The 22,292-nt window shown below is 47.1% G+C and overlaps 1 protein-coding gene across 1 annotated transcript in view; it reads right to left on the minus strand.

Annotated features, from left to right (window-relative positions):
* Nucleotides 1-3,871: 3,871 nt before the first annotated feature.
* Nucleotides 3,872-22,292, minus strand: part of MB21D2 (Mab-21 domain containing 2) — a 68,724-nt gene continuing 50,303 nt past the window's right edge. The window contains exon 2 of the mRNA XM_061637631.1: nucleotides 3,872-7,167. Within this exon, the coding sequence (XP_061493615.1) occupies nucleotides 5,903-7,167 (1,265 nt within the window). The 3' untranslated portion in view covers nucleotides 3,872-5,902. The remainder of the gene's footprint in view (nucleotides 7,168-22,292) is intronic.

Below are 22,292 nucleotides of genomic sequence, written 5' to 3' on the forward strand. Positions count from 1 at the left end.
TCTTCTGCCAGGGATGAGAAAGAGTCAATTAGTAACAGCTCTTCTGGGATGAAATTCTCAGTGGTAGGATTTAATATATCCAGTGTTTCTCGAATGGTTGATGAAGTCTGGTGGAGACTTTTCGGGGGGATATCAAATTTAGCTTTAGGTTGTATCTCCTGGCAATCATTAGATTCGGATTTATTCAGCAGAGCAGAACCAGACCTGCTGGACTTATTTGATAGCAGACATATAGGAGGAGCCATGTTTGTGAACACTCTAAAAATTTCAACATTATAATCCAGAAAAGTCTGTCTTTTACTGTAAATGCGCTTCGTTATGTCATCACGAAATGTTATCAGAGCTCTGGCAGATACATGATTGTAAAAAAGGTATTCAATAGAGGAAATCTGATGTATGCTTAGGGTCCCGGGAATTATGACTTCCAAAGTGTCACTTAGATGTTGCTTGCGGTCTTGTTGGTTTAACACGCCCCAAGGTTTTGGGTAGTTTATTATAGCTAACGTATTTCTTTTCAGGACTATATTCCATCTGTTGTGGTCTGCAATCTGTGGGGCATCATGATTCTTAGCAATTTGGGACTTCATAAGTTGGTCACAATCAATCTCAAGGAGGTGAGATGTCTTTGGAGTGACATTATCTATGTTGTTTGGATGGACAGTTTTTGTTGGACTTTTTTGAAGTATCTGCTGATTTTCAGTGCTTGCTACCTTAAATATTTCATTTTTATTTTTTTTATTTTTATTTTTTCTCTTCCTTTTCCTCTTTTGTTCTTTTCCTTTGGGTTTTGGTGGATCCAAGATTTTATAAAGTTTGTTGAAATTCAGGGAACTAGTACGATGTGGATTTGCTGTCTTCTGATTTTTGGTTTTCCTCATTTGCTTGTTTTTGCAGGATTTTTTTACTCTTCTGGAAGTTCCTTTTGAAGACACTAGATGATGATGTTGTGCTTCCCTTGTTTGTGTAGTTTTAGATGATATAATCAGAGTTACTTCTTCTTTGTTTATTGTAACACCTTTCCCTTGCAATAATTCAGCTTCTGCTTTATTTGCTATAGTCACTCTTCCTTGTAATAGCTGAGTTAAAGTGGTAAGTATCAGATTTGATTCAGCTACAAAATCTGCAATTTGGATTAGCATTTGCGTAGTTGTTTGATACCAATTTTCATTTAAAGGAGATCATTACAGGTGGCTGAAGATTTTCTGCGTCATGATGGTAAGAGGAGTCAGCTACATAGGATAGGTTGAATAAGTCGTCTCGATGTGAGGATTCAAGGGAAGGCATAGAAAATGAGTCATTAGGGAGAGAGTCAACCAGCATATTTCTTAAGTCCTTCATTTTGACCTGCGAAGCAACCTCCGTGGCTTGAGCAAGTTCTTGAGCCAAATTCAAAGTCCCTTCTTATCCTCAGCCAGCGGCAGACAAGTAGAGTTGGAAAGAGTCCAATCATGACTGCGAACCGGAGTTTCCTGCTGATATCTTATTGGCATGGCAGGACGAGAGTCTATGTTAGGACGGCAGAAGGTTGTTATTTTCCTCTGTCTTATCTGCCTCCCTGAAGGTAAAGATGAGTCGTCAAGTGGGGGTAGACCCAATTCTCTGTAACTTTTTCTTGTTAGGACCCTATTTATGCAGAGTGGCTATAGCTTAATATAGACTTTCTATAGGTCCTCTTTATGTTATCTTGTTCAGATTTCTTTTCGTTCTAATAGTCCTATTAAGCTTTAAGTAAGAGAACAGAATTGGAGAGCAAACTTACAGAAGTCAGCTTGCAGCGGCCATCTTTCTTCTCCCATTAGCCAATGTAATCCTGGGGCAGATAAACATTGGTAAGTTTTTCCTGAAGATGTTGCTTAAACGTTATATACAATGGGTTGTATTCAACCAAGTCCTGCTAAGAGTAGACCCATTGAAATTAATGAACCTAAGCTAGCCATATATGTTAACTTCAATGGGACTACTCTGAGTAGGACTAGCATTGAAGACCACCCAATGTTTAACACTTTTTATATGCATTATTTGGATCAGACAGATTTTTCAGGTCGTATCCAGCAGGGCTCTTACATTTGTTTTGTCCAAGTAACTGACACAAACCACTAGTAGCTGATGGCAAAAAATGTCACATTAGACAATATAAAGCTCTTGGCTGGATCAGACCAGAGCAACCTTGTTTCAGACTGTGGCCATAGTCTGGGAAGCACCCAAGGGAGGCCTGAAGGAAACAGCTACCACCACCTAGTAACTAGTCAACAGAGATATACTGCCTCTTAACATGGAGGCTCCACTGAATGGCTGTTAATGGATCTACCTTTGCAAGCTTGGCTGCTGCCCACCACTTCCAGGAAGAGCTGTAATTGCTGGCTGCTCTTTTCCTTGTTTCCTAATTCTGCGGAATAAAACAGCAGCACTGACAGAAGTGAGATGGTTGCGTTGGATGGGTTCACTGCATTTATGTACGAGATGCTTTTGCAAAGCACAGAAGCAAGAACTGGTTGGCATCCAGCTAGAGATGAAGAGTGAGATTGGAAGACAACAGCCAAAGAGTGAAGACTCCTGAGGCTTTGGGCCTGAGGCAAAACGCTCCTCCCTTAAGGCCAGGGCTGCGAAGGGCTGGATCCCACTATTCTCATCTGCCAGCAGATATTCACACATGCCCTTTGCAAGGAGAGGATGATGGAGCCACCAATTATCTGGCACTGACAAACGGCACAAGATTGCCTAAGTGCTGAGGCTTTGGGCAAAGCCGTCCTTACAGCCTGCCAAGGCGTCAGAGCACCACGCCCTGGACAAGAAAGGTGCCTGGTGACTACTCACACCAATCCCCCAAGGCATTTCAACCCACAGCAAGACTGCAGCTCCCCACTGGGGGGGGGGAGAAAGAGGCTGAGCTGAATCCAAGAAACAGGGACACCCCCCGCCCCAAGTCCGCATAGAGCTGCTCACCAGAACAATCTGCCTGGTGGGGTTTTCCACAGCCTTAGTGGCAAAGCGCCTCAAATGGCAGCTAACAACACCCCACGTGGATCCCAGGGGGCCCAGCAGATAGCACAAGAGGCCCAGTGCATAGCCAGCGTGATGTAGTGGTTAGAGTGTTGGGCTGGGACCTGGGAGACCAGGGTCCAAATCCCTGCTCGACCATGAAGCTCTCTGGGTGACCATAGGGCAGTCGCTGCCTCTCAGCGTAACCTACCTCACGGGGTTGCTGTGAGGATAAAATCAGGAGGGGGAGAATCATGTACACTACCTTGAGCTCCTTGGAGGAAAAGTGGGATAGAAATGTAATAAATAAATTTAAAAAATGAAAAGAAAATAGACAGAGCAACCTCCACCACAGAGCTCTTTGCATCCTAGCAGCAGTGGCCGCTCTCATGTGCATTATTTGCCATAGGCACTTTTACATGCGATGATGCCGTCAACCTCTGGTTATCCACATTAGGAACAGAGGAAGCCCCCGGCATGAAGTCAGGCCGTTGGGTCCAGCAGGGACCTCACTGTTGACTAGCAGCAGCCTGGGACCTTCTGCGTGCAAAACAAGTGCTCTGCCCCTGAGCTGCACCTCCTTCTCAATGGACCAAGGGCAGAGCCACTGCCGTCGGTCCCGTTCACATGAGCACATCGCTCAAAACCACCTTCCACACTTGCGGCTTAGTGGTAAAGATGGAAAGAGGTAAGCACAAGGAGAGGCCCAGGGACTTGATGAAAGGATTGCAGGCTCCCCCCCAAGAATTCCAGCCCTTCTGGAACAAGAGTGCAAATGCTGCAAGTGGGTGCAAAGAAAACACTTTTGGGGGCAGACCCACTTGTACGGGAACAACGCAGGATGGGAATACAGGGGAGACAAGTCGGCTGATGTGAAGCACTCTGAAAGGCCTTTTAATTTATACATTTATTTATTTAAAGCCATTTTTACCCCACTCCTTAGCCAAAAAGGCTCCCAGAGTAGCTTACAAAATATTAATATAAACGACGAGCAAGAGACTCCCTGCCCGCAGGCTTACAGTCTAAAGGACACGACTGGGAAGAAAAAAGGTGTCATCTACTCCAGCCTGTCCCTCAACTGGCACCCTCCAGATGTTTTGCTGCATGGGGGCTGATGGGAGTTGCTGTCCAAAACATCTGGAGGGCGCCAGGTTGGGAAAGACTGGTCTGCCCCGCCTGGTAGTAGCTCTCCAGGGCCTCAGGACAAGACAGAAAGGCTTCTGCTATCACCTGTTACCTGATTCCTGTGGCCTGGGGTCCAACCAGGGCAGAGGCCCTTTGTATCCAGAGCAGGGGCTGCAACACAGCTATGGGGCACTCCCCATATGCAATATCATTAAGTGCTGAACTCCATCTTGACTGAAACGAGAGGGTGGCCTTCCAAGCAGAGAGCAATGCACAGGGCAGAGCGAGCCTGGAAAAGCATCTCCACGCGGTTAGGTAGGCCCAAAGAAACCCGCCCCCTGCTGAGCGGAAAAGGTTCTGCCACTTGGTTTGGCTGAGCCCTACTGGATTTTATGGTGCTTTCTTGGGAGGGTGTGCTGATCGATGCTATACATCAAAAGGCAGGGGGGTGCTCTGGCCTTTGGAACATCTGTGGTCCTCCTTTCCTCTGTAGCCTCTAGACTAGACTACACCAATGCACACTCTAGGCAGGACTGCCCTTGATGGTGCAAACACTTAGAGACACAGGAAGATGCCTAACTCCCAGTCATATCCTCAGTCCATCTAACTAAGTATCGTCCACACTGGCTGCCAGCAGTTTCTTCGGTATTTCAGGCTCTCTTGGCCCTACGCCTTGAGAGAGCAGGAACTGAACCTGGGACCGGCCCTCAGCACATCACAGTAGCCCAGTTTTGGATGGCAATGGGTCAGCTGGGGCCAATAAACAATGCTTCCTCTTTGGCAGCTCAGCGCCGCAAAGACTCTCGCATGGATTCTCCAGGGACAGAGTCATTCAAATGGCTGCCTCTCAAAAGAGGAGAAAGTCAAACGGAGGTTTATTAAGCAAAGCAAAGAGCAGGTTTTCCAGAGGCCTCCCAAGCCATACATCCCACGGCATGCAAAAGGACCAGCCACCGACCCAGAGCCTGCTGCGTGCATCAAGGAACACAGCAGGACTCGGCGCCTGGTCGAGAGGCACTCCCCAAGAGACGCAGAGCCTTAAAAAAAGCAGCAGATTTCATTAGTGCAAATTAACATTTATAATGGTAGGTTCTTTAACAGAATTTAAATAAGGCTTTGAATAATTACACACACTAAACACTAACATTCCAGAACCTTTCCCCGCTCCCCACACGCAAGATTGGCAGAGGCAGCTTTCCTCATGCTGTGTGAAGCCCGATTCTGAACTGGGGGCTGGGGTGAGGAGAATGCCCCAAGATTTTGGGACGTTTGTTGCAGCATCATTATCTGCAAAGTTGACTCGATCCTTCCGGATGGGAAAGAGAAAGCGTAAATAACATGGGGCCTTTGCCAACAAACCGGAAAGCCAGTCCAAAACGCAGCCTGGAATCCCTTTTGCTCACTACCTCGGAGGAACGGGAGCTTTAGGAAAGACAAAAAGCAAAAGTGTACTGAGAGGAGAGGAATCAGGAAAAGTAAGCATGCAAAGAAAACAAAGGGAGAGGCGATGGCCAGGGAGTGTGTATGTGGTCCAGGTTAGTCTTTTAAAGCTACACACACATATATATGTGGGGGGTGGGGTGGGGAGGGGGGCAGAGTAGCAGCAAAGTAAACAGTAACAAACTGCACCATCCTGAAGAACCAGGAAGGAGTTTGTGTTTTGTTCTCAACAAATCCAATCTAGGCTGAATATGTTTGTTTGTTTGTTTGTTAAATGCCAAAAAGGGGAGGGGGGCTTAGAGGGGGCCAATGCTCAAGTCTGACGTTGGGCTGACGGGGGAGAGAGAGAGAACAACTCTCAGAAGAATTTGTCATCAATTCTGAAGTGAGGCCGCGTGACGTCATCTGGGTTAATGAAGACAGAGATGGATTTCCCAGGGTTCTCCGTCACAAGCTGTTGCAGCTTTTTGGCTAAGCGGTCGTCGGGCTGGCTGGGGTCCCCCCCGTCCGACTGAGGAGACGGGATGCTGGTGGTGCTGCCTCTCCTCTGGAGCTCGAGCGTCAGCCGGTTGGCCGCCTTGACGTGCTCAATGGCAGTCCGGAGGTGCTCGGTGGGATCCGACCGCACGGAGGAGAGCTTCCGCGCGTGCAGCATGACCGTCTCCTCGGAGAGGTGCTCCAGCATGTTGCACTGGGGGATGAAGTAATTGGGGCACATCTTGTTCACCAAGCAATGCTGCAGATCGTCAATAAGTCCTAGGAGGAAGTGGGCCGCGAAGTCCTCCTGAGCCAGGTAGTTGGCCGGCAGTCGGTCGCAAGCCCAAAGCATCATGCTGCGCAAGTGATACGGGCTGATGGCCTTGGGGCGTGACAACAGCTTGATGATGATCGCTTTGCATGCCTGGTAGGCCTGCATGAGGCTGCCAGAGATGCACTTCTTCAGCTGAACTTCACTCCGGGCAAAGGAGAGTCTCCATTCGTTGTCCTTCCTGCCTTTGTAGGAACAGGCAGGGACCAAGTAAAATCCACTAATGACTTCTTCCTCCGTGATCTTTCCATCCCAGAAGTGGTTTTCCATCAGCCAGCTTTGGGCCACGGCCGGCCAGCCCTTGAAAGACACGACAGGAACAATATCATAGAGCATCCGGCTGTTGCCAACCCCTAGGATGATGGAGATGATGGTCCCATTCTTCTCCACCTTCTCCACTTTGGGCATCCCCCTCTGGGGCTTTTTCTGGATCTCAGACAGGACAATGCTGATGGAATCATAGAACCAGTCCGCCACTTTCGTGGGAGAAAAGAAATAGTTGGTAGCCCCATTGATATGGTCCACGATGGTGCAGCAGTCCTTCCACTTGCTGATAGTCCCTTCGTCAAAGAGCCGCAAGCTCAGCCAGGAGTGGCACAAGGCTGAGTGGCGCATGTCCAAGGTGACAGGCTGGTTTCGGTCGTGGAGCTTCAGTGCTGGCACAAGGAGGGTGAAGTCCATGTCGTAGTCAGTGCCACGAGCATAGATGTTTAGTTCATCCAGGTCCAGATCCACCACACCTTCCCGGACTCCCCCAGAAAGCAGCAAGTACTCATTGGCTACAGGGAGTTTTTGGTCAAGTTTTTGTACCATGCCTGCAAAGAGAGTAAGAGAGAGAATTTTAGAGAGGAAAAGCAGGACACATATTCCCCTCACAGTTTGACACAAAGGAAGGAAGGAAGGAAGGAAGGGAGGGAGGGAGGAGGAAAGGAAGGAAGGAAGGAAGGAAGGAAGGAAGGGAGGGAGGGAGGGAGGGAGGGAGGGAGGGAGGAAGGAAGGAAGGAAGGAAGGGAGGGAGGGAGGGAGGGAGGGAGGGAGGGAGGGAGGGAGGGAGGAAGGAATAATAATAATAATAATAATAATAATAATACTAAAGACATGGCTTTTTCCCACAAGGATGGAACTTAGAAGCCAACACTTATTTATTTATTTATTAGATTTATATCCCGCCCTTCCTCCCAGTAGGAGCCCAGGGCAGCAAACAAACGCACTAAAAACAATCTAAATCATCATACAAAACAGGCTTTAAAATATATTACAACAAAACATCTTTTAAAAAAAAGCTTTAAAAGCATATTCAAAAGCAATTCCAACACAGACACAGACTGGGATACAGTTTCTACTGAAAAGGCTTGTTGTAAGAGGAACATTTCTGGATGTTGGTTCAGCTTTGCATGCCTGAGCAGCAGTATATGGATTCCCTGTTAGTGACTGCCCCCTTACATGTTACATGTCCCCCCATGGAACGAGCACTCCCACCACAGATGTACATGAGATGGACTTGCAACACACCAAACGCCACGTGGACTTGGCCAACTCAGACGCTGACATGGACAACTGTTGGTCCTTGTGAAAGTGGGTCAGTTGAAACCCTAGCCCTCGTTCTCTTATACTGCAAATTTTAGAGGGATATAAGATCCTGTTTTATCTCCCCAGTTCTCTCTCTACACTTGAAAAAAACAGATGAATTTTATGTCTCAGTTTTAATGGCAGATTCAAGTTCTAAGATCCAGCCAAGCCATAAAAACTAGATCATAATTATTAAAGGAAAGGTGAGGTGTGAGTCAAAATTACCTGTATTTTTCTGATTGTTAAAGTATTGGGCTATCTTCTTATTTTAAAAAGCACACACAGCATGTTGTGGTTGTCTTGATAACTCTATACTGTATTTGGTATTTATGGTCTGTAGACCAAATAAACAAAACCAGACCCATTTTCCAGGCACGTACTATTGGAAAGAAGGGCAATTCTGCAAGAGCAGCTGCTGGTGGGCTGACCCCATGGCAAAAGGCAATTCAGAAAAAGGTGTGGGCCTGGGCTGGGGGAGGAATCTGGCATCTCACCTCTTGTTTGCATCTTGCAAACTAAACTATCTGCCACAAGAAGGTATTGGAGGGGCGGGCACTAAGTATGATTAACAGACCAACACAACTCTCTGCCCACTGAGCCAGTTATAGCTCACTAGCTGTGGAGTGCAATCTTTCAGTGGCTTGACAAACCACCTGTTTGGGCTAGTTACCTGAGGTGACAACAGGAGAGTTACCCTGAACGTGGCAGGCCATGATACGTAGTTATGGCTTATGGCAGTGGTAGGAAAGCTCTGGCCAGGATGTCACATGTGGTTTCAGTCATGGGGAAGGTAAAGACATAGTTGCAAATGAGTAATCGGGAGCTTAAAATGTGCTCCCGATCTTCCTTGGCAAGCTAGGCTGATCAGCTGATAGCAAGGCCTTCCTTTGGGAGTTATCCATTTGCAGGTGCAATCTGGATTCCAAGTGCGTCAGCTGGCGGACATGTGTCCTTTGCTGGTCTGCAGAGGGAAAGTGCCCATTTCCAGGCACAGTCAGAATACAACCCGTGTCTGAAAAGGGACATAGTGAGGCTCGCTCTCAATGCCAATCAGCCAATTGCCTCTCACAACTAGCCCCGTTGAAAGTATTAGCTGATGTCATAATATGACAGGTGACTGACAGGTGATTGGCACCACCCACCTGCCAAATTGGCGCCCAAGAGATGGGGAAGGTAAGGACCCAGCCCACCAGCTAGAAAAGGTTCCCCCTCCCTGTCTTATGGGCTGCAAGTCAGCAAAGTTTGAAGGCCCAATATTTGCTTAATTAAAAATAATTTTAATCCCCACCTGCCAAGTGGTTCTGATGTTCAAGACGGCTAACATATGTAATATACAGAGAGAGAGAGAGAGAGAGAGAGAGAGGAGATCCTTTCAATAAAAATATAAAAGCTGAGATACTTTCAGAGTGGCTCTAGTTACAGTCCAGCCACAGCCACTGCCAAAAGCTCCTTGAAAGTGTCAGGTTTTTGCCCTATGGTAAAAGGCAGACAACGGGTTGAGCCAGGAGAGCCTCCTTAGGGAATTAAGGTTTGGCCCCTTAAAGAACAAAATATGCAGCTTTGGTCATCCAAATGGTCACAGGAGAACCATTTTTTTAAAAAAAGCGAAACCTGTTCCAGTCCAATCCCCACAACTCCATGTGGGTCCCGACTCATTCAAAGTCATTTCATAGCCACTGTGCATATCTCCAGGATCCCTCCCACCCTTGCAATGCTCAGTCCCATCCCCCCCCCAGTGCCTTCTCCTGCATTAAGCACCGCTGACAGTTAAAAATGGGGACTGTTGAAAGTTTAAGTGTGTCTTGCCTAAATGGGAACACTCCCTTTTTACTACGCAGCGATACGTCTGTTCTATAAATACAAACTCCCAGATCATCAGAAAGTTGTGTCAGGTGTTAAGACTCAGAATGCAGCAAACGGACCTTGTCCAGTTACATCACCTCCAGGCAGGATGATGTGAAATTTCTCCCTGGTATTTGGAGAGACATTTGCCATCTTTACCACTTTGCTTCTCAACACCCCCCCCCCCAGGATGCACACCTTAACGTGGTGAGGGGGTTTAAGAGTGTTGAAGAAGCTGAGAGCAACGCAGTCAGGAGTCTAGACCAAGAGGCTCGACTCCTAGCAGGGGCACCCAAGGCGGAAAGGTCAAAGCTGAGACACCAGACTAAGAGGCATCCAGACTCAGAGGAAGGCAATGGTAAACCACCTCTGAACACCTCTTACCACGAAAACCCTATGAACAGAGGATCCAAAATGCAACACGAGATAGTGCTGGAAGATAAGACCCCCAGGTCAGAAGTCATTCATCAAGCTACTGGGGAAGAACAAAGGACAAGTTTGAGTAGCTCTGTGACTAATGACGCAGCTGGGTCAAAGCCAAAAGGAAGCCCAGAGGCTGATGCGCACAGATGCGAAAGGAGAGTCCGGAGTTATACGACGCACACAATAGGAACATGGAATGCGGCCTTCATGTCATCTTGTGGGAGCAAATTCCATAGCCTTAACTCTGCGCTGCATGAAGAAATACTTTCTTTTGCCTGTCCTGAATCTTCCAACATTCAGCTTCACTGGGTTCCAGTATGATGAGAGAGAGAGAGAAAATACTTCCATACTGGGAAAGGGGGTTTGCCTACAGCTTCAGACATCAGCCTAGGGGCATTCATTTACAGATCAGGAATATGATCCTTTCCCAACAACACAAATGGTTACATGAACTTAAAGAGTGCCACTGCCAGTCAGTGTGGACAATACTGAGGTAAATGGACCGATGGCCTGACTCAGTATTGGGCCACTGCCCATCTTCCTAAGACCCTGGCCGGCCACGACACATGACGAGAGGGCCATGCCCATGCTGGTGTGATGCAAATGCTATGAGCTCACCCTGGGCTCACAGGCCATCATCTGCCCAAAATTGGGTACTAGATGCACGTGAGCACTTGGAAGTAAATTAAGGGAAGACTCAAGTCATGTTATCAAAAGAAGCTGTTTCAAGGGAGAATCTTTGGCAGGTCAAGAGGCCACCAGTTGTGATAACTAAGCTGTGCATGCGTTATAGACCACCTCGCACACGTGCACATGTGCATTTGAATATTAGGCAGGTACCACCTCTGCTATCTTTTCGGCGCTGTTCGAAGACTTTCCTCTTTCAACAAGTCTTTTAGGTTGAGACCTATCCTAGTCATGTCTGTGTTAGAATTGTTTAATATGTTTTTTTAATAATGTTTTTAACCCTTTTTAAAAGTTTTTTTTAAAATGTTTTTAATGCTGTTTTGTTGTAATGTATTTTAAGATCTGTTTTTATGATGTTTTAAAGTGTTTTTAGCGCTTTGTTTGCCACCCTGGGCTCCTGATGGGAGGAAGGGCGGGATACAAATTAAATAATAAATAAATAATTAATAAATTTGCAGACTGAAATCCTGAACACCATTTTTGTGCTCACAGAATCAAAAGGAAGGTAGTCTGAAAATCCTGTCAAGAAATCCACACCAACAGCCAGCACATCTGGGAAATGTCTCCTCCCGCTTTTTCCATTTGCAGGACACTTAACCTTCAAAACCAGAGAGATTTCAGGCTCCACGATGGATCGAAGACGTCCAACTCCTGAGGCCAAGGCCACACAGCATTTGCATTTAAAACCTGCCCTCTCCAACCCATTAACCTGGACTATATTCTGCACAGGCTTGTGTTACAGGATGCTGCAGCACGACCTTGCCCTCTCGTCTTCTCTGGCAACTTTTGGCAGCTTTTCAACCAGAGCAGGAGCAAGCTCTCCTCTGCAGACCCCCCAATGAGCCAAACTGGTCACAAGCTGTTAAGGGAGGTACTCTGCTCCTACTTGGCAGGTCGTCTCCAGAAGGTGGTGCTTGGGGAACATTGCTCGGCACCCTGGACTCTCCAGTAAGGGGTTCCGCAGGGGTCATTTCTGTCCCCCATGCTGTTCAACATCGACATGAAACCGTTGGGTGCAGTCATCCGGAGCTTTGGAGTGCGTTTTCAGCAATATGCTGATGACATGCAGCTCTATTTCTCCTTTTCATCTTCTTCAGGTGAGGCTGTCAATGTACTAAACCAATGCCTGGCTGCGACAATGGACTGGATGAGCACTAATAAACTGAGGCTCAATCCAGACAAGACTGAGATGCTGTTAGTGGGTAGTTCTTCTGACTGGATGGTGGATGTCCAACCTGTCCTGGATGGGGTTGCACTCCCCCTGAAGGACCAGGCTCATAACTTGGGGGTTCTCCTAGAACCATCTCTGTCACTTGAGGCTCAGGTAGCCTCGGTGGCACAGAGTGCCTTCTACCAACTTCGGTTGGTGGCCCAGCTACGTCCCTATCTGGACAGGGATAACCTGGCTTCAGTTGTCCACGCTCTGGTAACCTCCAAGCTAGATTACTGCAATGCACTCTACGTGGGGCTGCCTTTGAAGACGGTTCGGAAACTGCAGCTTGTGCAAAATGCAGCGGCCAGATTGGTAACAGGGACCAGACGGTTCGAACATATAAAACCGATTCGGGCCCGCTTGCATGTTTCCAAGCTCAATTCAAAAGTGCTGGTTTTAACCTATAAAGCCTTACACAGCTTGGGACCACAATATCTGATGGAACGCCTCTCCCAACATGAACCCACCCATACACTACACTCAACATCCAAGGCCCTCCTCCGGGTGCCTACTCCGAGGGAAGCTGGGAGTCTGGCAACAAGGGGGAGGGCCTTCTCAGTGGTGGCCCCCAAATTATGGAATGATCTCTCTGACCAGGTGTGCCTGGGGCCAACACTGTTATCTTTTCAGAGCCAGGTCAAGACTTTCCTCTTCTCCCAGGCATTTTAGCATGTGTTTTTAAATTGTTTTTAAAAATGTGTTTTTAAATTTGTATATTTGTTTTTAATGTTTTTAATTGTTGTAAACCGCCCACAGAGCTTCGGCTATGGGGCGGTATACAAATGTAATAAATAATAATAATAATAATAATACCAAAAGTAACACTGGTTGGCCACTGTGAGAACAGGATGCTGGACTAGATGGGCCACTGGCCTGATCCAGCAGGCGCTTCTTATGTTCTTAACACCTTGAACTGGGCGTGGTAACAAATTGGCAACTAGTGCAGATTCCTGAGTGAAGATGTTATATGCTGACAAGGTCTCACTCCTGTCAGCAATTTAGCTGCAGCATTCTGCACTAACTGCAGTTTCTGGGTGAAGTGCAAGGGAAGCCCCACACAGAGTGTGTTGCAGTAATCTAGTCTTGAAATCACCAATGCCTGAACGGCTGTCATAAGGCTCTCCCGGTCCAGGATGGGTCATAGCTGCAGGTGCAGCTGAGAAAAGGCACTTCCTCACTCCTGCACAAGAACAGGGCCAAACAGTAAAGGGATGAAGGAACTCCCCTCCCCATTCACACACACAAAAAGGGTTCTCAAGTGGTAACAACCACTTGAAATCTGCTGCACAGCAACTAAAACTGTTCAAGTCCCAATGCCATCATGCAGGGTTTGGGCAGCAGGGCAGAGCCTGTACCATCTGAACACAAATGAAGGGGCAGAACATCAGAAGAGAAGACAAACAACCTTGCTGGATCAGGCCAAAAAGATCATCTAGTAGCTAGAGGCTTCTGGGAAGTCCATCAGCAAGATGCTCCAGTTACCCCCAATCTGGCACCCTCCAATTGTTCCTGGACTACAACTCCCATCAGACCTTGACAGCACGACCATTGGGGACAGCCGCTCTACTCTATCGTGCATCCACAGTGACTGTTGTTTGAAGAACATGGTTCTTTGAGCACAGCCACCTCTGCAGACCTCAAGGAGTGGAAGGGTTTACACAGAGGGAGGCTGTCCCTTAGACATCACGTGCAGGCCTTTAACCTAACTTTGAAGCAATCGCAAGCACTGAACCAGGGATCAGAGCTTCTAGATTACATTAACACCGAGAATGATGGGGTATTGTGCAGATAAGCTAAAGAGAGAAAATCGACAAGGGTGATGGTGATCCCAATAGGCCCACCCAACTTTAGAAATTTCAGCAGAAACAGATGAAAGACATCAGAGTAAGGGAGGCCTTGATGTTGAATTGTATCGACAACTGAAGAGAAAGCATCAAGCCCGGAAGTGCCACCTAGCGGCCTCACCTGTAAACAACATCAAGAACATAAGAGCCTGCTGGATCAGGCCAGCGGCCCATCTGGTCCAGAGATGTCTGTGGGATGCGTGCAAGCAGGACCTGAATGCAAGAGCACCCCCCCCGTGGTTTCCAGCAATTGGTTTCCAGTAGGCTATTTCCTCTGACTGTGGGATAAATCGGGGTGGGAATTTTTTTTAACTGTGCTTTGTAAGATTTGTATTTCTCTCTCTAGCTGTGTAAAGTGGACAGCCTGTTTTCATTATACTGAGAGATGGCTCAAGAGAGAATTTTAAACAAACACATACATACATGAATAGAAAATCTCCAGCAAAGGGCCACTGAGTCATGGCACCCTTAATTCTTCTAGCTGGGCTAAGCTTTTTTTGTGTTTCTCATTGTCTGTTCAGGTTCCTAGTCCCTAAGTGTGTGGGATGTACCATTGATAAGAGCCCCCTTTAACAATCCTCTAGCTCAGGAAGGCTTCCCTTCTGGCTAGCCCATGTTGCAACTGTGTTGCTTGTTAAGGCATTTTATTGTACTCTACAGCATATTTTGTTGCAATATGCTGCTGACCACTGCTGTGGCGGTCTTTGGTATATGAAATGGTATATATGAAAGAGGTACATCGCAGCCAGAAACTAAATTGCAAATGCAAACCTTCACTGCTTCGGAGTCTGAAAGCTGACAGGTCCCAAATTGACAGCTCTAAGGCACCTGGATCATTTTGCCAATTTCCCACATCCTCCGCTTACACCTGTAACTAACAGTTATTTCTGCTGAACTTCATTGTACTGCCTTTGGCTCAGTATTCCAGCCTGTCAAGCATCTGCAGATTTGACAAACATCCACTCTGTTCCCTGATCCAAGTAATCTATAAACATTGAGAGTAGCACAGGACCCAAGACAGAGAACACTGCGGCCCTCCACTTGAGACCAAGTTGATAAAGAGCCTGTAGCTAGTGTGGTTGGAGTGTCAGACCAGGACGTGGGAGGTCAGGATTCAAATCCCAACTGAGCCAAGAAGCTCAGAAGGTGAGCTTGGGCCAGTTGCTGCCTTTCAGCCTAACCTACCTCACAGGGTTGTTGTGAAGATAAAACGGAGAGGGGGAGAATTGTGTACAGCACCATGAGCTCCTTGGAGGAGGAAAGGTGGGATACTAATGCAATAAATAATGTCGGGTATGATTGTTTAACCAGCTGCAAATCCACCTAACAGTAGCACTGTCCAGCCCACCAACTAGCCTCTTGTCAACAAGTATATTGTGGGAAAGTTAGATGCTCATGATCTTTCATTGATTTATTTTTACACTTGTGTTTATTTTTCTTTGTAAGCCACCTTGAGGGCCTTTGGCCAAAAGGCGGGGTATAAATAAATTTAATATTAATATTAATAATCTCATAGTTTTGGGGAAATAAAACAGCTAGAAGGAAGGCAGAGACAGCAGTATGTAGAGAGGGCAAGAGGGGCAAAGAACCGTCAGCCCCACGTCTTCTCTGGGGCAACACAGACCATGCCACGTGTGAAAGGAGCCTCCTTAAATCTCCTCTCAGTGCTCAGAAAACCCACTTTAGGGTATAAGGCAGACAGCTAGACAGCTTTTTCCTTCTTTGAACAAGGCCATCATTTGCTGTGTCTGCTGCCGAAGTGTCCCGTCTCTCACCCAGTCAGAAAGTTGAAAATTCCCTGGGCTCAGGAAGAGCCATTAAAACCCCAAATAAAAGACCTTTTTCTAAATAAAAGCCTAGAACATTGGAGACACCCTTCCATAAAATGTCCCACTCTGCAAGTCATGACAACAAGGTGTGGCGTGTTGCTCTTTTGTGGCATGACACAGGAGAGTCACGTAGGAATCAATAACCCCCCTAAAGTGATTTTTTCCCCTTTTGATCAGACGGTGCCACAAAGAGTTCCATTTATATTCTGCACTGACAAAGAAAAAGTGAGGTTTGACATTGCAGGCTGAATTCTGGAGAGAGCGTAAGAAGAGGCAGCGGCCTACCTAGGCCAGCATTCTCTTCTCACAGCGGCCAACCAGATGCCCGTTATGGGAAGCCCCCAAAAGCAGGCCCACACACACCGTTTCCAGCAACTGATGTTCAGAACCATAGTGCCCCTGACTGTGGAGGCCAAGCAGAGCCATCCGGGCTAGTAGCCATTGACAGCCTTGCCCTCCATGCATTTGTCTATTCCTCTTTTGAAGCCATCCAGGCTGGTGGCCATCCCTGCCTCTTGTGGGAGCGAACTCCCCAGTTTGACTCTGCGCTGCGTGAAGAAGGCCTTTCCTTTGTCTGTCCTGAATCTTCCAACATGCAGCTTCACTGGATATCCACAAGTTCTAGTGTTATGAGAGAGGGAGAAAAAATTATCTGTATTTGTTATCATTATTTATTTTGTTTATTAAAATGTATATCCCGCCTTTCCTCCCAGTAGGAGCCCAGGGTGGCAAACAAAAACCACTTTCTCCATGCCATGCATAGTTTTAGACACTTCTATCATGTCACCTCTGACTTGCCCTTTCTCTAAACTAAAAAATGCTTCAAATGCTGCAACCTTTCCTCATAAGGGAGTCGCTCCATCCCCCTGAGCATTTTCATTGCCCTTTCCTAAACCTTTCCCAACTCTACAATATCCTTTTTGAGATGAGGCGACCAGAACTGTACACAGTATTCCAAATGTGGTCGCACCATAGATTTATATAGCAGCATTATGATATCAGCAGTTTTATTTTCAATACCTTTCCTAATAATCCCTAGTATGGAATTTGCCTTTTTCACAGCTGCCGCACCTGGGTCGACATCTTCAATGAGCTGTCCGTTAGGACCCCAAAGGCCCGTTTCTGGTCAGTCACTGACAGCTCAGACCCCATCTGTGTCTACATTTCTTTCCTCCAATTTGCGTTTGCCATTTTACCGCCCATTCACTCAGTAGAGACGTTCTTTTGGAGCTCTTCGCAATCCCTTTTTGTTTTAACAGCCTTGAACAATTCAGTATCATCAGCAAACTTGGCCACCACACTGGTCACCCTAACTAGGCTCCTGCTGGGAGGAAGGGTGGGATATAAATGAATGAATGAATGAATGAATCTCTAGATCATCTATGAAGTTAAAAAGCACAGGTCTCAGTAGCAATCCTGGGGGGGGGGGGACTCCGCTTTCGACAGCCCTCCATGGGGAGAACTGCCCATTTATTCCTACTCTCTGCTTCCTGCTAATTAACCAATTTCCGATCCACAAGAGGACTTCTCCTCTTATTCCGTGACTGCTAAGGTTACTCAGGAGTCTTTGGTGAGGTACCTTGTCAAATGCTTTTTTGAAAGTCCCTGGATGGAGCAGGAAGGAGGCTGAGGCCAAAAATGTAAGAATCCAGCTTGGGACTCCCGTGTTTGAAGAAAGGCAGGGCAGAGATCAGAGGCAAATGAGTTTCAGAGCCAACCAGGCAGAAGCATTCATGGGATGACATGTGCTTCCATTTTAAAAGTTAAGTGCTGTTTTGTGTCTGTAATTAACCCTGTCTACCTGCATTAGGATGGTAACCTAAGGTTAATTAAAATAATAAACCATCAATCTATGCATTAACACGAAACACTTTCTAAAATTATAGAAGCATAGAAACATATTTAACATGTACAGTGTTTCCCTCTAAGCAGACCAAAAGGCTTTATATAATTATAAATCATCATGCTGAAAATTGTTCTACCAAGCTGTACTACCAAGGAAAATTGTTCTACCAAGGAAAATTATCTAAGAGGAGGAAACTCTCGATTGAGACCTCTGGCAGTTTAATTGCTGATTCAACCCAGTACATGCTCAGGAATGAACCCTGGCGATGGTTGATTTTATGTGCTCCCAAGTGGTGGGAAGTTCCAGGAACAGCTCTACCTCAGGACTTGGCTTCCTTTAGGACTGTTGGGAGGGACCCTTTGCCCTGTAGATGTTGCCAAACTTGGCAATGCTTGCAAGGGCTGATGGGAGTTGTAGTTCAGCCACATCCAGAGGGCCAAAGGGTCTCTCCCACCTGCTTTAGGAGGAGGAGAGACTGTACTGGAGACTTGTGGGGTTTTGTAACAGTTGGTTTATTTACAAATATGCTAGAGCATAAGTGAAAACAAGCCAGAAGAGAGGTCCTTGCAGGATGCAGATCTGTTACCCAACTTCAGGTCCCCAAAGAGAAAGAGACAGACTAGCCGTCACCAGGAAGCTTCAAGCTCACGGGGAACTCTCTGCCTCTCCCTCTGCCTCTGTTCCAAAAGTGCTGTTTCTAAACACAGACATGCCTTACATCAATCCCTCTCCCCTAATTGAAATGGGGAGGGATCTCTCACCTTCTAAAGCTCTGATCAGCCTCCTCATGCAATGTGCCCAGCAGAGACCTCCAGGCTACTGCTGAACCACAAGCTCCCATGGAAGAAACATCAGCCAGTCATTCTGTGCCATGATCTTGATAACGAAGGACTGGTGCCCGCTCATCATGACTACTTAATTAAAAAAAAAAAGAAGTCTGTGAACACAAGAGGCCTAAACCAGTGAGATCCACTTGAAAAAGGTGCCCGAAGCCTCCATTGTAACCACTTACGGACAGGGTCTCTACCTAACTCTCACTTGGTTTCGTTCCAAGCCTTCCTCCAGACGACACACAAGTGCTGTTAACGGGGAAAGGGGGGAAACAGCTTGCTGTGCCAGCGACTGCCACTAGAGGGCAGGCTTCCCCTGGGATCAGACCGTTTCCTCTCCTTTGGCATTTGGGGAGACCTTCCAGGGTTGGTTCTTTATTTTAGAAACTGAGCAATCAAAGCAAACTGCTTTGACATTTCCTAAAGATGCTTGCTGGCAAATGACAGTTGTGCACCAATGCTTATTTATAAATCCATTTTTAAAAAAACCCACTAGGCACCACACAAAAATAAAAATGACACAGAAGCTGCCTGGAGATTTGCAGTTTAATGGACGATGCTTTTGGGAGGAAAATGAAGGTCAAGGTTTCTCCCAGGAGACAGAACATGCATGAGCCTCTGTAGCAATCGCATCCAAAGCTCAACTGGGCGTACGTATTAGAAACACAGGCCCAGTGCAGGAGTCAGATTTTGACACACTGGCTTGATCTGCGCATAATGCTAAGGCAAGCCACGAGGGTTCCCAGAGCGAAGACTGCCTCTCCTTCAGTCCTGCCAGCACTGCAGTGCTGTGGGTTAAGCTATGGGTCGGCTCAGCATGATGTCTAAACCAGGGCTCGTGGTTCATCTCCCCCAGACAAGCCAGAAGCAGTAAACCAAGAACAAACCTGTCTTCATCTCTCTGAAGCAAGACAAACCAGAAGCCAAAAGTCTACAGAATTATACTGAAGGAAGTGCAGGACAGAAATCTTATCACTGTAATCTTATAAACGTCCTTGGAGTCAAAAATTTAAACCTTGCATTTCCTATAGTGAAATTCTTGATTCATTAAACACGGTAAAGATTGCATAGAATAATTACAAATGTCCTCCAGGAACTTAGAATCACAAAATACCATAGTTGGAGGGGCCTATAAGGCCATCGAGTCCAACCCCCTCCTCAGTGCAGGAATTCAGGTTAAAGTATACTTACAGTGCAAAAAGTTGCAGAAATGCATGGCTGCTTCCTAAAATGACACTCAAAACTGGATTTTGCATTTGCCATTCCTCTAAATCTAACAAAGAGATTGCATTGCCTAGAACTTAGAAACCCAGAGGGCTGGATGCATTGGGACTCAGTTTGGCAAACGGCAGGGCCGTCGTGAGATGGCTTCACCACACATGGAGCTCGCAACCCCACCCACAATTACTGAGCCCCTCCTGCACAGGTGCTGATGTTTGCACCATTGCAAGCCAGACGCACTGTGCCAACCTCACACAGCCACTTGGCTCCACAGAATTCTATGCAGACACAGACCCTCCACTACAGTCCAATCCGCTTGGGTCCGAACAGGCTGGAACGCCACTCCGGTGGGCTTGCAAAACCTTTGCAAATGAGCAAAGTTGCAAAGAGGATGGCTGGTGGAGCCTACACCAGAAGCCTCTTATTACCAAGTCTTCTTCAAGGCAACAAGTCAGCCTACTAGGACTCCAGTTCTGGTGGTATGGTTTCCTCTTCATGTGGAAAGCGGCTGGGTAGACACTGAAGAAACACAGGCAAGCAACTTAACTGCAGTTTGCTACTCTGTGGGGTTCTGGAAGTGTGGGGCAAGCCAGGAACAGGCAAGCTGCTCTTCTGCCACCTCCCTGCCTAGTCAAAGCAGAAACGCTCAGTACGCCAGCTCCACAGACAGAGAGGTGGCCAGACGCCAGACTTGTCACCCTGATCATTGACGGAAAGCCTTGGCTGACTCCAAGTACACTTAGATTAAAAAGCCAGACACACCAGAGACGGAGCTGTCCTTTGCCAAGGCCGTCAGCCAAAGGGAGAGATCCCAAAGCAACAGGGCCTGCAGCCAACCAAGGAGAGAAAAGGAAGGGACTCTGACATCTGCCTGCCCCAGCTCCACAGGCCAGCCTGTCTACCAGGCAGCAAGAATGCCTGCTGGGAGGGTCCTAAGAGAGCCCCAGTTTGGGGACTGTGACCTGATGCATCGAGGATTTATGGCAGAGAGGGAGGAAGAGCTGGCCTTTCAGGAAGAATCCCAACAGGAGCACCCCTTTGAAAGGGCAGCCTCCTGTCACCCAAGCATTTCCCCATGGACCTCCAGGCAGCCAAGCCTGGCTCTCCTCTGCCACCCAAACTGGAAGCGGGGTGGAGCCTGAGCCTTTTATTTATTCCTGACTTCCCAAAAATCTGTATCCCCAACTGTCTATCTCCACCCCCACCCCCCAAACATGAAAATCCCAAGAGCAGGTTTGATTCCTTTCACCTACCTCCAGCTGCAAACTGGGAGTCTGATATGGAGCCTTCCCAAGGGCAATTAAATCAGGCCAATGCTCTACCCCAAACTGAAACAGCCCTCCAGGTCTCCCATGCAGCAGGGAGCCCTTCCTCTGCACAATTCCCCTAAGGCGAGAGGCTGCTTCTGTTCCTGGGGGGCGGGGGGGGCATCGGTTTAATGTTTGCTTGCTGCTTTTCCAACACCCTGTTGAACTCAATGGACTGCGATGCACAGTGTTTGTTTTGCAGCAGAAAGTTGCCAAGGGGCTGCGTATGCATGCCAAATCCTGGAAACTCAAAACAAACATAATTTCATTCTGAATGAAATTCTTGAGTTATGAGTACAGAGACTGGAGCAGACATGACACCCAATTGACCAGTGAAATGTTGCCAACTGAATGGTCCATTTGGACACCGCCAAATGTAGTCAAATATCCCATGAAGCCTTAACGCTGCTGTTGGTGGAAGAGCCACCCACCTGCCTACTGTGCATGTTGTTGTTATGAGCCTTCAAATCGATCACGACTTATGGCGACCCTCTGAATCAGTGACCTCCAAGAGCATCTGTCATGAACCACCCTCTTCAGATCTTGTAAGTTCAGGTCTGTGGCTGCCTTTATGGAATCAATCTCTTGTTTGGCCTTCCTCTTTTTCTACTCCCTTCTGTTTTTCCCAGCATTATTGTCTTCTCTAGTGAATCATGTCTTCTCGTTATGTGTCCAAAATCTGATAACCTCAGTTTCATCATTTTAGCTTCTAATGATACTGTGCATAACTGCTTCAAAACACAAATTGTTGTAGGTGGTCCCTGGTGCTCAGGGGAAAGGAGAGGCGGTCCCAAGTGTTCCCGCTCTCCTGAGGAGAAGTGTCTTTATGCCACTCTGACAGTTCACCAAAGGGCCACCTAAAAAGTAAAATTAGTGTCCACATAATAATAATAATAATAATAATAATAATAAATTTTATTTCTGAGTCGCCTACCTGGCCGAAAAATGGCCACTCTAGGTGATGTACAATAATGCGATAAAATAGAATATAAAACCAACAGCAACATTCAATAATTAAACTAACTACCACACTTACATATAATCAACAGCATTAAAAAACTAACCCACCCCAGAAGCCCCATAGGCCAGCCTGAACAGCCAGGTCTTCAAGGATCGGCGGAAGCCTATCAAGGAGGGGGCATGGTGAAGATCGAAAGGAAGGGAATTCCAGAGGGTGGGGGCCACAATCGAAAATGCCCTCTCTCTGGTCTGCACCAGCCTAGCTGTTTTAACTGGTGGGACCGAGAGGAGGTCTTGAGAGGCTGATCTCGTCAGGCGGCATAATTGGTGATGCTGGAGGTGCTCCTTCAGATAAACTGGGCCGAAATC

Source organism: Rhineura floridana, chromosome 7, assembly GCF_030035675.1.
Source record: "Rhineura floridana isolate rRhiFlo1 chromosome 7, rRhiFlo1.hap2, whole genome shotgun sequence".
NCBI classification, from domain to species: domain Eukaryota; kingdom Metazoa; phylum Chordata; class Lepidosauria; order Squamata; family Rhineuridae; genus Rhineura; species Rhineura floridana.